Source organism: Phoca vitulina, unplaced genomic scaffold (assembly GCF_004348235.1).
Source record: "Phoca vitulina isolate PV1807 unplaced genomic scaffold, GSC_HSeal_1.0 scaffold9, whole genome shotgun sequence".
NCBI lineage: Eukaryota > Metazoa > Chordata > Mammalia > Carnivora > Phocidae > Phoca > Phoca vitulina.
In genome coordinates, this window is record NW_022589712.1 from 48783538 (window position 1) to 48799933 (window position 16396).

At 33.6% G+C, this 16396-nt stretch overlaps 1 protein-coding gene across 4 annotated transcripts in view; it reads left to right on the top strand.

Annotated features, from left to right (window-relative positions):
* Positions 1-15364, top strand: part of TUBE1 (tubulin epsilon 1) — a 17045-nt gene extending 1681 nt beyond the window's left edge. For 2 of the 4 annotated variants that reach the window (XM_032408038.1, XM_032408039.1), the window contains 9 exons: positions 2341-2398; positions 5391-5506; positions 6977-7098; positions 9039-9226; positions 9443-9618; positions 10424-10564; positions 12866-13006; positions 13589-13763; positions 14075-15364. In XM_032408038.1, coding sequence (XP_032263929.1) covers positions 2341-2398; positions 5391-5506; positions 6977-7098; positions 9039-9226; positions 9443-9618; positions 10424-10564; positions 12866-13006; positions 13589-13763; positions 14075-14233 — 1276 coding nt within the window. In that variant the 3' untranslated portion in view covers positions 14234-15364. Of the gene's footprint in view, positions 1-2340; positions 2399-5390; positions 5507-6976; positions 7099-9038; positions 9227-9442; positions 9619-10423; positions 10565-12865; positions 13007-13397; positions 13764-14074 lie in introns of those variants that run through there. The other 2 variants (XR_004299998.1, XM_032408040.1) reach the window with 2 other exon arrangements.
* Positions 15365-16396: the final 1032 nt, after the last annotated feature.

Consider the following 16396-nt stretch of genomic DNA (forward strand, 5'->3'; position numbering starts at 1 on the left):
GATCCCAGGACCCTGGGATCATGACCTGAGCCGAAGGCAGACGCTTAACCGACTGAGCCACCCAGGCACCCCTCGCCCCTCATGTGCCTTCTTTTAACATGACCTTGAAATAAAGTTTTACTGAAGGACTACTGAAAGTTTCCCTCAGGGTATATTGTTAATGCATTCAAGAATGACTAACTTTTGAAAGAAAAATATATTTTTTACACTTCTGTGACACTATTTGTAGTCAGGAATATTTGTTCTGGGAATAGAATGTGCTAAAAAGGAGAACAACAGTTGTCAAATTACTTTTGTTTATATAATAAAGAGCATATGTATCTTTTATCTGAACATAATTTTGACATTCAAGGTATGTCCATGAGCTTTTAATGTTTAATCATAAAGTTTGTGTATTTTGAAAATAATAAAACTAAACTGTGGTGGACTTGAACTAAATAATATATCATGAATATCCACCTTTATCTAATTCAGTAAAAATTCTAGTTCTGGTTTGAATTAGTTGGTTGGGTATTTGAGGTGGGTTATCTCCTAGGGAAGGCTAATTAGTCTCCACTTCCTTGGTGAATCCCAGAGTCTGACCCTCAGACTTGCAAACTCAGAAAACTTGTTAACATCTTGAGAATGAGTACATTGCTTTCCAGTACAGGCAGATAAACCAAACTCAAAGAGAATGGGAGATTAAAAAGCAGAAAATCAATGTAGTAATTGATAGTAGGAACCATAACTCAAGAGCACCAGATCTTCCTTTCCCTTCAAAAGCACTTTCTCTTCTGTAGGAAATCTACCTGAAAAGCTAAATAATAGAAGGTTGCTTGGTGATCATGGAATCAGACCAAGGGGAGTTAGGTGTTTTACCTTAATGATTGGTGTCATTTATCTTTATTATATGGAGATATCTGCTATCTAGGATTCCCTCTTGTTTGTGAACTAGAACATCCTCTGCCCTAAATATTGTTAAGAGACTCAAATTTGCTTTTGTAATACTTCCTTTTATGTGCTTCCCTTCTAAGTAAATTCCCACTCTCATCCCCTCTACTCTTGATGGCCAGTCCTTCCATTAAGTATTACTTAGTCGAGACTCAGCTGGGGAGCTAGTCTTTCTTAATAAGGTGACTACATAACTGTACTCTCCTGTACTCTGTTTAATAATTTAACGTGAGGGCATTCTTATTTCCCCAATCCCAAGTTTATCCAAAAAGGGGAGATGAGTCTTGGCTTTTTACTCTTCTATGTACTAGCAACACCTGCCAGCATCTGTTCCATGTTAGTACAAAAAAACTTTGAAAAACAAGACCACATTTTTGTGTATACTTGTATATCTATTTGAGGAAATGACCATACCTTTTTAATAGCATACTAGGAATTTACCTATACTAGCGGTTAACAAACCTTTCCTGCAAAGGACCAGATGGTAAATATTTTAGGTTTTGCAGACCATAAGGTCTGTGTCACATATGTTTGACTCTGCTGTTCTAACAGGAATGCAGGTATAGCTTACTAGTGCATATCAAGTGGGCATGGTTGTGTTTGAATAAAACTTTATTTAGGAAAATAAGCAACTGGTCAGAGTTGGCCCAAGGACCATAGTTTACCGACCCAATCTATAGCATCATCTGTGCTCAATTCAACTTCCTTTTATATATTGTCTTCTTGTAAATTGTATTGACTTATACCCTGTGTTTGGTCATAGATGTAGTTACTCTAGTTCAGCATGAAATTCTAGGAACAACCGTAGATACTCAATGATATATAACTGATATATCAGTTGATGTATGTTTGGCTACAATAGGAAACCTCATTAATGGTGGCTTACACAAAGTATCCAGTTATCCCATATAAAGAAATCTGGAAATCAGGTGATTTAGGCTTGGAGAAATGCCTTGAAAGACCAAGGTACTTTCGTTTCATTATTCCTATTGTGTTGGCTTCTTGTCCTCATGTTTATGTTTTTATAACTGTAAAGTGGCAGCCTCCACTCCATGCATCATATCTTTATTCATGTTCAAGGTAGGAAAAGGGAAGAGTTGGCACCAACTGCATCTGGTCGTCCTTATCAGAAAAGCTTCCCAGAAGCTTTTTATCTCATTAGTAAGAACTGGATTACATGGCCAGCCCTAAATATAAAGAAAGCCAGGGAAAAAAGTACCTCACTTTTCAGCCTAAGGGGAGGGTAGACAAGGGAGAAGGATGGGAATGGCACCTTCTACATTGCCTTTTGTGTCTACCTCACCAGGCCTGTAAGTAGCTTTATTATATAAATGGGAATTAACTTTATTACCTAACAGCAGCATTAGCCTTGGAAGATCTTTTGACCTTTTCTCATTCTTTATCTTTCAGAGTGGTTGGTGATGGTGGCAGTATTTCCAAGGGGAAAATTTGTTCTTTGAAAGCACGAGTAAGATCTGTATACTTGGATTCTTATATTGTGTGTGTTTTAAAAATAACTATACTTCTGTAACAGAATAAACTTTTAACTTCTAAAATTTAAAAAAAGTATTTACTAAGCCACATTTTAATATAAATATAATTAGGCAGACGTTTTATATCTTCCTGGAACTTTAGGGGGAAAATTTTGTGCTTAAAGTAAAAACACTGTATCTTTAGCATTTTTTTATAAATGTTTCAGGGGAAATACACATCTGGGTAAATGATAACAAAAGGAGCTTTCTTAATTCTAAGCCTCAAACACATACTAATGCAGGTTAATTTTTCATTTGAAGATAATGGAACATTTCTTTGCATCAGTTACTATTCCCAGTACAAAGCACGGATCCAGCCATGTTATAGTGAATACTATAACCATGTAAGACCTCTTGAACAAAAATGCTTTGAGTCAGTAGCCCATATTTAGTCATAATCTCATTCCAACAACACTTCCACGATTGTTTCTCTACAACAAACTGCTTTTTCCAGTTGTTGATCAATAAATTTAACAGAAAAGCAGTTTGGATGGAAGAAATTGAGACAATAAGGATCAGACCTGGAATTGTGCCTGGAAGAGTGAAAAGCAATCATTTTGTGGTATCTCGGAACTGTCTCCTTGTATCTGTAATCTCTGATGTCCTTGGAAAACAAAATTTAGTGGCAGAGACCATGTGCTTGTAGGCTGTTCGGATGATTAACAGTTGGTATCCTGCATGCTATGGAGAGCGCTAACATCCCAATCCAAATCTTACAGAAAAAGTAACATTGACATTTCTCAGAGCACTCCCAATTTGAGCTCTTTCCCAGGACCCTATCAGTGAGCAAGGTAGGAGATGGAGGAAAATACCTTTGGGAAAGAATAAATCAGTGTGTGTCTGTCACCTTTGACTTGTCCTAGGAAGGTACTCTTCCATTTCTCCTTAAGAGTCTTGGTATTATGTGGCTGTGATCACTGAAGAGTCTAGGCTTCACAAGATAACTTGGTGGTTAGGTCCTTCCACTGTGTCCAGTATTCTAGGTTAATGGGCAAATACTCAGAGTTTTGTAAATCCTATATTACAATTAAGGGAGAGCTCAAAGACCAGAAAGCTATCACCAGGTTGCTCTGGCAGAAAACAATAAACATCAAATCCTGGAACAGTTGAGACTCCAGACCTTGGTTGGTGGCATGAGGAACCCAGAATAATTCCTCCTCAGTTAATTTCCAAATGAAAAACAAATCAAAGGCTTGAGGTGACTAGAATTGAAATTCTATACCATGTCAGCATTTTTAATGCTCAGTGACAAGACAGTGATGATTCTCTCAAAACTGACTTCAAGAGGTGCTTGAATGTCAGTTTGTATTCTGCCTGTTCCTTCCTTTGCCAGACTGCAAGGTAGCTGAGGGTAATCTTCCACAAATTCTCTTAAATAAGTCTGTTTTGGAACAAAGCCATTATAAGGTAATTTTTTTTTCTTTTTGTAATCTTACACAACTTGTAATGTACTACAATTTGCCCACACAGTGAAGTCTCTCTTATGGTTGATTAGATGTTAAAGTCAACATCTAGGTAACACTTGCATATTATCATAAAATGTCCTAGAAAAACCCTAAATTGCCAGTAAATAACCCTATATAGTCCAGTATACATAAAGTGTATGTATATTGCTTGCTGTATATAAGAGAGCACATTTGTAATACATAATTTTATAGTCTTTCTAATATACTACTGTGATATACTATTGTACAGTTAGAAATAGAATATTTCTAATATACTGGGTAAGACTATTTCAATTGCTTGCTTATAGTAGCATAGTTAACTACACAAACAAACAAACAAACAAAAAAAAGAAGAGCATAGAGTTTGGTGGTTAAGACTGAAGATTCTGCAGCCAGACTAACCAGGTTTGAATCTCCGCTCCATCACGTACTAGCTGGGTAACCACAGCTAAGTGATTTAGCTTTCCTAGGCCTCAGTTTTCTCAAGTGTAAAGCGGGGGTAATTATAGTACCTATGCACCAGGTTGTGAGGATCAAATGGGGTAATACATACAAAGCACTTAGAATACTGTAAGTGCTTAAAGTCACAGGGTCACAAGAACTAAAAAAGCCTGCAAACCAAGCACTTTCTCTGTGACCCTGAATCAAAGAGTTAATAGCTCTTTCTGTAGGGTACTCTGTTATTTAAGAATTTTTTTCAGCTTTTTTAACTATTTATTTTACCTTTTCACTTATCTTCCTCAGTGTAGAAAACATGGGAAGTACAAAACAGTGAGGGTAGGGGTTTTATAATCCTACTGCCAAGCTATCCTTGCCTACATTTTGCTGTGTTTCCCTTCAATCTTTTCTATTTTTCTTTCCATACTTAATTTTATGTTTTATATTCTCATTTTCTTCTTGGTAATAAAGGTTATCTCCCATGTCAATAATGTTTGCGGTAATGAATTAGATTTTCTTGGGTGTAGAGACCCATTGTCATCTTTGACTTCTATCCAGGGCCTTGGTTTGCACCTGATAGTAAGTTTACTGATTTGAATTGGACAGTTTTGGGCTGCAATTCATGAAGAGCAGCATGGTTGTTCCTGGTAAGCAAATGTATTAACATACCCTACATTTATTGAGAATTTTTTTCTGGCTAGGGCACCTTTTAAATTTCTGAGACCTTGTTCTCAGAACATTTACAATCACATAGGCACATGATAAAAGAATTGTTAGAAAATCAGTTGAGGGGATTATTCAGTTCCTCCCTCCACGCCCACATGGTATTTCGGAGTAGGATAAGAGTTTAGAACCCACCTTTTAATTGTATTCCACCTCCTGAGCAGAGTGAAATGACTTTTTCATTCTTATAACAGATTCTACATAAAGATTTGATTAAGCTTAAACTATAAAAAGGACAATGCAACTTTTAGTTCATAAATTTATTTACAGAGTTACTAGCTTTAAAGAAAAATATGCTAATTCAATTTTCTTTCTTTCTCAGGCTGTCTTGATTGACATGGAGGAAGGGGTAGTAAATGAAATTCTGCAGGGACCATTGAGAGATGTGTTTGATAGCAAGCAGCTCATCACTGATATTTCTGGCTCAGGCAATAATTGGTGAGAATATGCTGTATGTAAAAATTGAATGTCATCTGAAAAAAATGATCTTTCCTTCATTCTAATAGGTCCTGCTGACATGAAAGCAAGATCTAACCTGCCAGACCTGGCTCTAGGCTTTTCAGCCCATCATCTTTTCCTGGATAAATGATGGGATTTCTCAATGCTGAAAAGCCACCTGTATCATAGTTCTTTCTCACCTTTTTTTAAGAAAAAATCATGAAAAATGGATTTACTAAATTCCTTGTAAATTGATTCTTAAATAATACTAGTAACAAAAGTTTTAACTATTTTTATAAACTGTTCTCTTACCTGTATTATTTGACTCTACCAAGTTCTCCAGCTGGTCAGACTTGATTGGACTGGTAAGAGGTGCAAGCCAGACCAGTATCCCAGCATTTAAGCTCAGCCTAAGGCTGTGTTTAGCTCTTAAATTATATAACTGTTCTCCTTAATGGGGTAAAAAGCTTTAACAGTGATCATTTGAAAATTTACGTTGAGACTGTTTTTGCTGTTTTTTAAAAATTAAGTAGCTTCTTCTTATTTGCAAGTCTAATATTTACTATTTTATCTATTTGCAATCTGTCTCTCAGGTTCCTAATGTGTAGTAATATCATTTTACTAAAGCATGAATTTACTGGGTCTCTGGCTGGCTCATTTGGAAGAGCGTGCAACTCTTGATCTCAGGGTCATGAGTTCAAGCCCCATGTTGCGGGTAGAGATGACTCTAATAAATAAACCTTTAAAGTACGAATTTACATTTTGCATTCTTAGACATTCATCTGGGGGGAACCAGCCACTAAATGAATTCACCTGCCCACTTAACTGGCTTTTCACTAATTGTGTAACTTTTTCTGTAATTTTTTGAGTTACACAACCGTGGAAGTCATTCATTCATTTTTTTCATCATTTTTAATGCATCAAAGTGCTCCTGGCAAATTTGATTAATCAAAAAGGCTTACAGAGCCTTATGAGTATCAGTTTTCTATTGTGTATCATTTCAACTAATAACATGATGTGATCAATGTTTTCTCCTATATTAAACCAATATGTTAGTTCAGAATTTTTTATTTTTAATGTCTTTGTAGTTAACCACATTCTGCTTTTTAATATGTAAAACTTACTGTGATCAGAGTTCATTTTAAATGAAGATGAGAAAAAACTATGTAACTAAAGTCTTACACCTTAAAAAAAGAGAAGATAAATTTAGAAAACCATAGCTTAATATCCATTGATAATGAGCTATTTTATCAGGATATTTGAGGATTATACATCTTTATATTTGTTACATTTTCTATCTCGTATCTCTGAAATATCACAATATGATTTATACATATGAAACAAGAAGAATTAATATAGTAAAAATGCTTTTTCAAGTTTTTCTGTAGTCTTTTCATTTAGATCAGAAATAATAAAATCTTGAAATAATAAATGTCAGAGTGTTTTTGTGATTTATATTCTTTTTTTCAGGGCTGTGGGGCACAAAGTTTTTGGCAGTCTTTATCAAGAACAGATTTTAGAGAAACTCAGAAAGTCGGCAGAGCACTGTGATTGTTTGCAGTGTTTTTTTATAATACATTCCATGGGAGGAGGTAAAGTTATTCACTCATTTCCCTGTAATAATGTGACAGTGTAAGTGGGAATTCATTTTGCAAACAGTAGTCTGTTTTCAGACCTATGCCTAATAAAGGTACAACTTTTAACAGTGTATGTGTTTGAGTATATACATAACTGCTTCTTACTTTAAATTTTTGTCAAATTTTGTTGCTATTACCATTGCTTATAAATTGAAGCCCTTTTAAGAGTCAGTACAACTGAATCTGAAGTTTTTTCTTCTTCTACTTTTAGTTTCTTTTTTAAAATTTCCAACTACATTTCAGTACATGAGAGCTTTCTGGGAATACTGACTGTCTCCTAAGAGTTTGCTTGTGTAGTCTCGTATCCCACCTAGAAGCTAAGCATTTCTGGTTTGTTCATAGGTATCCTTGCTAAGAAATATCAGTACTCTTTAACTGCCTTCCAACCTTTCTTGTGTCCAATAGAGGTAGAGAGAAAAGAAATCCTTTTAGTCAGCTCCTTTAAATCATTACTTACATAGTAATTACCTTGACCTAGAATAAGTGATCTGTATTGCTTTCTTTCCCCAGGGAAGCCTGTACCTTGCAAATGAAGTATTTTGCTCCTCTGTGTTATGAACTAGAAACATACTGTATTTTGCTAATTTCCAATAGGATTAGTGAGTTTTAAAAGAAAAATTTGCGATGCTATTTTTCTCCAAGCTCAGATTAAGATTTTATATTCACCAAGTTATATAAATTGATTTTTATACAATATGAGAACATTTTAAAATTAAAGTTATAATTGTTATGTAACCATGCCTTTAGAGGACCATCATAATCATTAAATTAAGAAATAAATTTTCTTTGTACTAGTATAATTAACCTGCAAGTTTGGATAAGTTTTCAAAAAACCAATTTGATTTATAGTTCATTGTGGTGCCTTTTTTAATCCCTCTATTACTCAAAATCTCAGAAGATTATACTTTATTCATAATTTACTGGCAAAAATAAATAATAGTGAAGGTTAAAAATGGTCTCCTTTCCCATATCTAAATCCTAGTCTCTCTCCTCACAGGTAATCAAGTTTGCCTATGTCTATATCCTTCCAGATATTTTCTGTGCCTTTAAAAGTGTGTGTGTATTTTAACATAAGATCATGCAGTGCATATTATCCCAACATTTTTTCACTTTATGTCTTTCCCAAATGTCTTTCAGTATCTTCTCTGTCTCCTAGAATTCAGTTGTGTTAATATATAAAAATTTTTGAAGTCCATTTTCCATTAGCGGATGCTAAGTTGTTTATGATATTTAGTTATAGCAAACAATCCCCACTTGAACATCTGGTACATAACATTTCTGCTCATTTATGCCTCTATAGATATACGTAATATTCCCAGAAGGAAAATGGGACCAAAGAATAGGTACATTTTAAATTTTGATTGATATTATTAAATACTCTCCTACATTATTTCACCAATCCATATTATTAGAAACAATGTATACAGGTTTATTTCCCCACACTGTCACTGAGTATTATAAAACATTAATACATTCAAAATTAGATTGTTTTAATTTGGATTTCTTTGATTAGAAGAAGAGTTGAGCATCCTCCCATCTATTCACCATTTGATTTATTATGAATTACATATTTACATACTTTACCCATTTTTCTGTTGTATTACTCGCGTTTTTTTGGTTGTTGATTTGTGAGACCTCTTTATTAAAGAAATTTAGTCCATCATATGTGTTGGAGATTTTTTTTTTAGTTTGCCTTTTTCATTTTGTTTATAGGTTTTATATATGTATGTGTTTATATGTTTAATTTTTAATGGAATCAGAACTATCTTCTATATAATGCTCTGGTTTTTAATGTATGTTCCTACCCAAAAAAGCCATAAAATTCCAAGTTCCTCACAATTTTATTTTGAATCATTTATGCAGGGTGTTTTTGTTTTTGCACTTTTAATCCTCAGGAACAGGATCTGGACTTGGCACATTTCTTTTAAAGTTGCTTGAGGATGAATTCCCAGAAGTATACAGATTTGTGACATCAATTTATCCTTCTGGTGAGGATGATGTCATAACCTCACCTTACAATAGCACCTTGGCAATGAAGGAACTTAATGAGCACGCAGACTGTGTGTTGCCCATTGACAACCAAGTAAGAAATGACATTGTAATTTATGAATATTTAAACATTCAGTCTTGTGTTATACTTATATGTGCATAGGAAACATTCTCTTCACTTTTCAGCCTTCCCATCTAAGAGGAGAAATAACTTCAAATTGTTTTTCTTTCTCTTCTTTCCTTCCTGGTAAAATGTCATCTATGTCTGCTCTTGTTAATAGCTTCTCTCCCAATATTTTTCCTTTAAAAGTCTTTATTTGACATCATTAGCAAAATTGACCTCATGGTGAATTCTGGAAAGTTGGGCACAACTATAAAGCCAAAGAGTCTGGTTACTTCAAGTGCTGGGGCTGTCAAAAAGCGGCACCAGAAGCCCTTTGATGCAATGAACAACATTGTGGCCAATTTGCTGCTGAACCTAACAAGGTAATCCTATTGATTGCAAAACTTAGGAAGTTTGAAAACTTCACTTGGCCTCTGATGATACTTGCAGTAGCATTTTTGTAGTAGCATTTTTCAGTTTTTCTGAGTCATAGGAGCTTCTTTTTATTTTATTTTATTCTGTCTAGTGTTTTCAGATCTTGGAGTGATAGACCAGAACTTTAATTTCTATTACTCCAAAGCAGCATTTTCCCAGGTGCATTCCAGAGAATATTAATAGGTGTTAAATGAAAAAAGTCTGTCACAGATAAACACTTGAGAACTTGGTTAGATAACAGTAAGCATATTTTCTTTGCTGTAGTCTGTCCTCATTTTTTAAAGCAGCTAATGTTTACCTCCTTATTGTTAGTTGGTCCAAAATATACCCTTGACTTTGATCCAGAAGATTGCTTTGGCATTACTATATTCCAAATTATAGAGCACATTAGGCAGACCCTTGAAGAATTTAGTGAAGTTCATAGACTTATTAATTATTGACCTGTATGTGTTTAACTCAGTCTGCTTTAAGATATTTTTATATGTGTAATGTGCAACATAATAGTGTGCTGGTTACACATCATATAATCCACAAATAAGAATTGCTATAGATGTTGTGTGTTATATTTTAATTACCTTTATACATGATATTCATGATACTAAATTTCACTAATACAGAAAAAAGGAGCATATATTCTCTACTGAAGAACAGTGTACAAAAGGATTTAAGAATGCCTGCTGAATAAATAAAGCTACATTCAAAGTATAAAATTTTAACATTAAATTTTTTTCTCTTGCTTTGTTAATTTTTTAGCTCTGCAAGGTTTGAAGGGTCCCTTAATATGGACCTTAATGAAATCAGCATGAATTTAGTTCCTTTTCCTCAACTGCATTATCTTGTGTCAAGCCTAACACCTCTATATACACTGGCAGATGTTAACATTCCTACCCGAAGGTAAGATGTAGTAACTATTCTAATGACTTGATAATTTGAATTACTTTTTAAAAAAAATTTTTTTTTAAGTTTGTAGTAACTCTGGGTATTTTTTCGTGTCATTTTCTTTGTGTCATTTTCATTATTTGAATCCTTTATTTTACAAGTCATTGTTTAAAAAGTGAATATTAAACCATTTGACATTAAATTTTTAAGCTAATGAAATTCATAAAGATTTGGTTTTTATTGAAAAAGATTTCAGGGCTTTGAAGTCTGACATACTTAAGTCTGAATGCTAATTCTGTCAATAGCTATAGGACCTTGGGCAGGTGGACCTACCTCATACCCTTGTTGGGTGTATTAAATAAGAGTATCTTTAAAGCTCTTATCACAGTGCAGCACCATAGAAGGCTTTCCAGTGTTACTGTTTATGGTAGCTGCTATCTATAATTTCCAGAACACCTTGTTTTGTAACTGTGTGTCATTTATAAGCATAAAACTTAGTCTACTTAATAAAAAAATGTAGTTGAAAAATATTCTGAGCATATACAGTGATGATAAGCTTGAAAAGGTCCCACTGGCATCCACAGTTGACTGAGGGAAAAGGTCCTGTCAAACTCTGTAAGAGGAAAGTATGTAAATGATAAAAACCAGATTAAAGATCTTTTTTATAGTTTAAATTTTGGCAAAATAACAATTCTGCACTGTAAATGTCACAGTGCTATTAACTTTTATTTAAGCTGTTAACAAATAAACAGTTATGCCAACTAATAGGACTCTTTCTGCATGGAATGCTGATGACCTTAAGTTAAGCAACTTGCATTGTATGTGGAACATGGTAATCATTCACTAAATGTTCACTGTTATTATCAGCCCCGCATATTAAAAATTAGTGTATTTAAATAAAATGTGGACACATAGAATGTAAATTGGTGCTAAACTATTTATTGTACAATAGTGATAGTCCAGACATTTTTACATTTAAAGTTAATTCTTAAAAAGTAAAGACAGGGAATTTCTAATTAAATTCAGCATAAAGAAAAAAATGTTTGACTTGGTCCTTCAACCTGAATGTTTCAAAGCCAATTAAACTTCTTTTAATCCTGCTTTTGGCATATTTTGATAAAAATTATACTGTTGCAGCATTTTGTATTCATATAATCATAATTTGTTACAAAGGTTTATTTTTAAAAATGTGTTTGTGAAAATGTATAAGGGACTTTAAAGATTTTATACTCTTAGGGAACTTATCACAATGTTCTTTCTATCTTTGTGTTCTTTTTTCCCTTTTTTTCTGCTGTACTATAGATATTTCAGAGGCGGTCATATCAGCACATGAACACGTTTATCTATCCTTGAATAAAATAATAAATTGTTTTAAAATTGTACTATTAAAAGTCAGTTTTAAAACTCTTTAATTTCTTATTAGTAGTGAGAATGGTTTTTGTTGTACCTTTTATTAATAAATGTCAGTCCTGTACCTCATCCCATTTTTATCACATGAAAATAATAAGAACATATGAGAAGTGTGTATATGTTTCTTGAAATTCCATATTTCTAATGTGAATAAAGATAAGTATCCCAAAATTACAAATAGCTCCTTACTAGTTTTTATATTTTGCAGCAGAGGATAAATCAAGAATGAGTTTGCCCACTTGTTGTTTAGTGGTTCTTATCCTTTTCTGGGTTTCCTTAACTCCATAAAAATGCCCAAAAGCACATATACACCAAATTTTGAACACAGTAGCAGAGGATTTACAAACACCCCACAGCTCACCATTCCCTAAAGGAGTCTTCTATTCTTCTTGCTGTCACGTAACCAAGATCGAATGTAATCTCCAGTAAAGTAGAAATTTTTGTTGTTCAGTACTGGGTCTTTTGCACTTAGAATAGTGCCTGCACATAGAAGGCATTTAGTAAATATCTGTTGAATGAGTAGGTAACACTGATTTCTGCAGCTCTTCCCAGACATGATATAGATTCAGCACACAGAATCTAGAGTTATCTAGGGAACCTAATTATATTTGTATTGAGTTAAGTGGGATTTAAGAACCAGGCTGGGGCTATATTAAAGACACAGGATCCTGTATTATTAGATATACATATGTTGGCCCTTTTTCTTCCTCTCTAAATAAAGGATAAAAGATGTCCTCCTCTCTTCTCATATTTCTCATCAAGATTGTTTTGAGAAAATGATAGCTGAAATGTAGAAGGTGTTTGTATGTGAAGTTTATTTACCTGTAGGTGACTATCTTTGTACTTTGTAGTTCTACATAGAAGAAATAATATTTTGTATAAACAGTGATTCTTTCATTGTTCTAGGTTGGATCAGATGTTTTCAGATGCCTTTAGTAAAGATCACCAGCTAATTCGGGCTGACCCCAAACATAGTCTCTACCTCGCCTGTGCCCTTATGGTTAGAGGAAATGTACAGGTTTCAGATCTTCGCAGAAATATTGAAAGGTTTGATTTTATATTTTCATGGTAATTTATGTGTACTACTAGCATAGTAGTTCAGATGGCCTCTCTTCGAATTCTAGCATTGCCACTTAACTAAAGGGTGACCTTGAGCAAACTACTTAGCCTTATTTTTCTCAAATGTAAAATAAGAATAATAATGGTACAAAATTGTTATTTTTGAATAGTGAATGATATAGGAAATATTTTATTTTCTGAAAGTGCTCAGAAAATGTAACTACTGTTGTTTTATTACTACCACTACACTGCTTCTAAGTTTATGTTTTACTATTTTTTGACAGTCTGTTTTTAGGAAAACTACTCTATTGAATTACAAAGTAAGGAAAATTGTAATTTTTTTTAAATTATAATATTTTCATCTCTTTTTCATCCCCAGATTTAATGCCCTCCTAACTAAATGTCCCTTAGCTCACTGTCAGACTGTACCATGATACTACTAATAGTAAAAAGTAGGTAACTTACGTTACATACTGAGCAATTAGAACGGTACCATCAGTAATGTCTGCTGCCATATATGGCAGATACTTTCAGTACCTTCATTCTCACCTTTGGGTTTTTGTATCTCAGATTAAAACCTTCTCTACAGTTTGTCTCCTGGAATCAAGAAGGCTGGAAAACCAGCCTGTGTTCAGTCCCTCCTGTGGGCCATTCCCATTCATTATTAGCTCTAGCAAATAACACATGCGTGAAGCCTACCTTCATGGAACTGAAAGAGAGATTCATGAGGCTCTACAAGAAAAAGGTAATTATCAGTACACCTTCGTAACTATATGTGTTTATTTTGGCTATTTAAGATGTCTTCTCACAAATTACACTATCACAAATCAAGGGCAATCCTGACTGCTCTATTCACTGTACTGATTATAACTGAAGAGGAGAGGTTTACTCGGACTATCTAAAGGAGAAATCTTGTGAGTTTATGGGATTTGAGTTCTCCTTTCTCTTGTAAAGCTGAGTGAAGTATCACTTTAATAAAGAATTATGTTTTAGGATAATTATTCATGTATTAAATTTTCTGAAAATGGTCAACATTATCCAGTTTTTTATTTATAGGCTCATCTTCATCACTATCTACAAATTGAAGGGATGGAAGAAAGCGGTTTCATGGAAGCTGTGTCATCTTTATCAGGGCTCATAGAGGAATACAACCAACTGGATGCCACAAAAAGCATGCCTGTGGAAGATTTTCCTAGACTAAGCATAGCTGTGTAAAAAAGAAACCCCAAGATACAACTTTTACTTTTCTTAATTTTACACTGGAATTTGTCACCTTTTCTTTCTGTTTCAGAATTTTTGTGATTCAGAAAACCCAGTTTGCACTTTTCCAATTAGAAAGCATTTTTGTCTTAAAAAAAAAAAGTGATTTTCATTTCATCACAATTTGTGGGTGATACCAGTCTGTGAAATTAGTGAAGTCCTACTACCTGAACTTCAAACATTTGTCTTCAGGAAAATAGTTCAATACTTTTACTTATAGTCTCATATTTAGGCATTAATACAATGATAATCATGTCTTCAATAAAAATCTTATAAGGTATATTTTTCTATTTATTTATAATTTATTTTTTCATATTCTGTTTAAATTCTCCTGATTTTTTAAAAGCAAGTACAAGGAGTAGTAGAACACAATATAAATACTTCTATGTAATACCCACTAACTTTTCTGGAATAGGTTTTATTACAACTATGAAGGAGGTTTTGTTTCTTCTTTGGGTAACCACATGTTTGCACTCAAAAGAATCAAAATTTACACTTACTTTAACATTTATATGTATTAAATTATCTTTAAATATAATGATTTTTTATTAAACCAGTTGATTTCATAATAATAAATGTCCATATTTTTAAACAGTATTGCTTGTTGTTACTGGTTTTGCTTGTCACCATTTATATAAGCAAACAGAACATTACTTAGCTTGACATCTTCCAAACTTCACGGGAAAATGGCTGTAATAGTCTAGTGAACATGTTCCAGTTACTATAATCTCCAGTTATAGTTTTAACATTAATTTATCTTTAAATACAATTTATATTTTAAATCCATAGGTGGATTTATCACTTAAGAAGTAATTTTTAGGAACAATTTATTCTCAAGCCAAAATAATCTGTGCTTTCTTTAGTGCTAAGTTTTTAAGTTTCTTTCCTTTTCAAAGTAAGGATACTGCTCTTGATCTTTATCTTAGAAATTTCATTTTTTATAATATTTGGTATAAAAACTTTTAGATTACACTTGTCAATAATGGCCAAATTATCTTAGAAATTTCATTTTGTACAGTATTTGGTATAAAAACTTTTAGATTACAGTTGTCAGTAATGGCCAAAGAAGTTCTGTTTTCTTCTTTCAAAAGAAATCTTAATAAACTGATACTCAGGATAGGGTACTGGAAATTATATTTGCAGTTTAATCTTATCTTATTTAAGAATTAAACCCAGAATCGGGCGCCTGGGTGGCTCAGATGGTTAAGCGTCTGCCTTCGGCTCAGGTCATGATCCCAGAGACGTGGGATCGAGTCCCGCATCAGGCTCCCTGCTCCTTGGGAGCCTGCTTCTCCCTCTGCCTCTCTCTCTCTCTCTGTCTCTCATGAATAAATAAATAAAATCTTTAAAAAAAAAAAAAAAAAAAAAGAATTAAACCCAGAATCTTGCTCACCACGTAATGATTATCATCTGATGGAATCCTGGCTACATTGTCAAAGTACAGATAAAGTTTTAAAAAACAAAGTTTTAAAAAAGTTCTAAACTTTTTACACATCTTTAACAAAGTATTCCAGATTATTTTATAGAATAAAATGCTGTCTTATAAATTGTATAATTTTTCCATTATGTATGGAATATGTAGATGGAAGCAACTATCTGTGTATTTCATAATTATACATTTAAAGTAAGAGCTCACTTTTAAGATTTATATATATTTATATATATATAGCTTCTTGGGTGCAAAAACGGTTTTATTAAAGCACAGGGACAAGACCTGTGAGCAGAAAGAGCTGCACCAAGTTCTACATGAATTTTTAAGAGAACTTTTTTTTTTTAAGATTTTATTTATTTATTTGACAGAGACCTAGCGAGAGCAGGGACACAAGCAGGGGAAGTGGAGAGGGAGAAGCAGGTTCCCCGCCAAGCAGGGAGCCCGATACGGGGCTTGATCCCAGGACCCTGGGATCATGACCTGAGCCAAAGGCAGACGCTTAACGACTGAGCCACCCAGACGCCCCAAGAGAACCTTTTTAATAACTTCTAATGCCTTAAATAGAGTCATCTGAGAATAGGTAGGTATTCTTCCCTTTTTTAAATCAAAAAGGTAGATTTGCCACCCTTTTAAAAGCACTCTAATTTTCTAACGTAATGACATGATTACCTGAACTTAACTTTTCC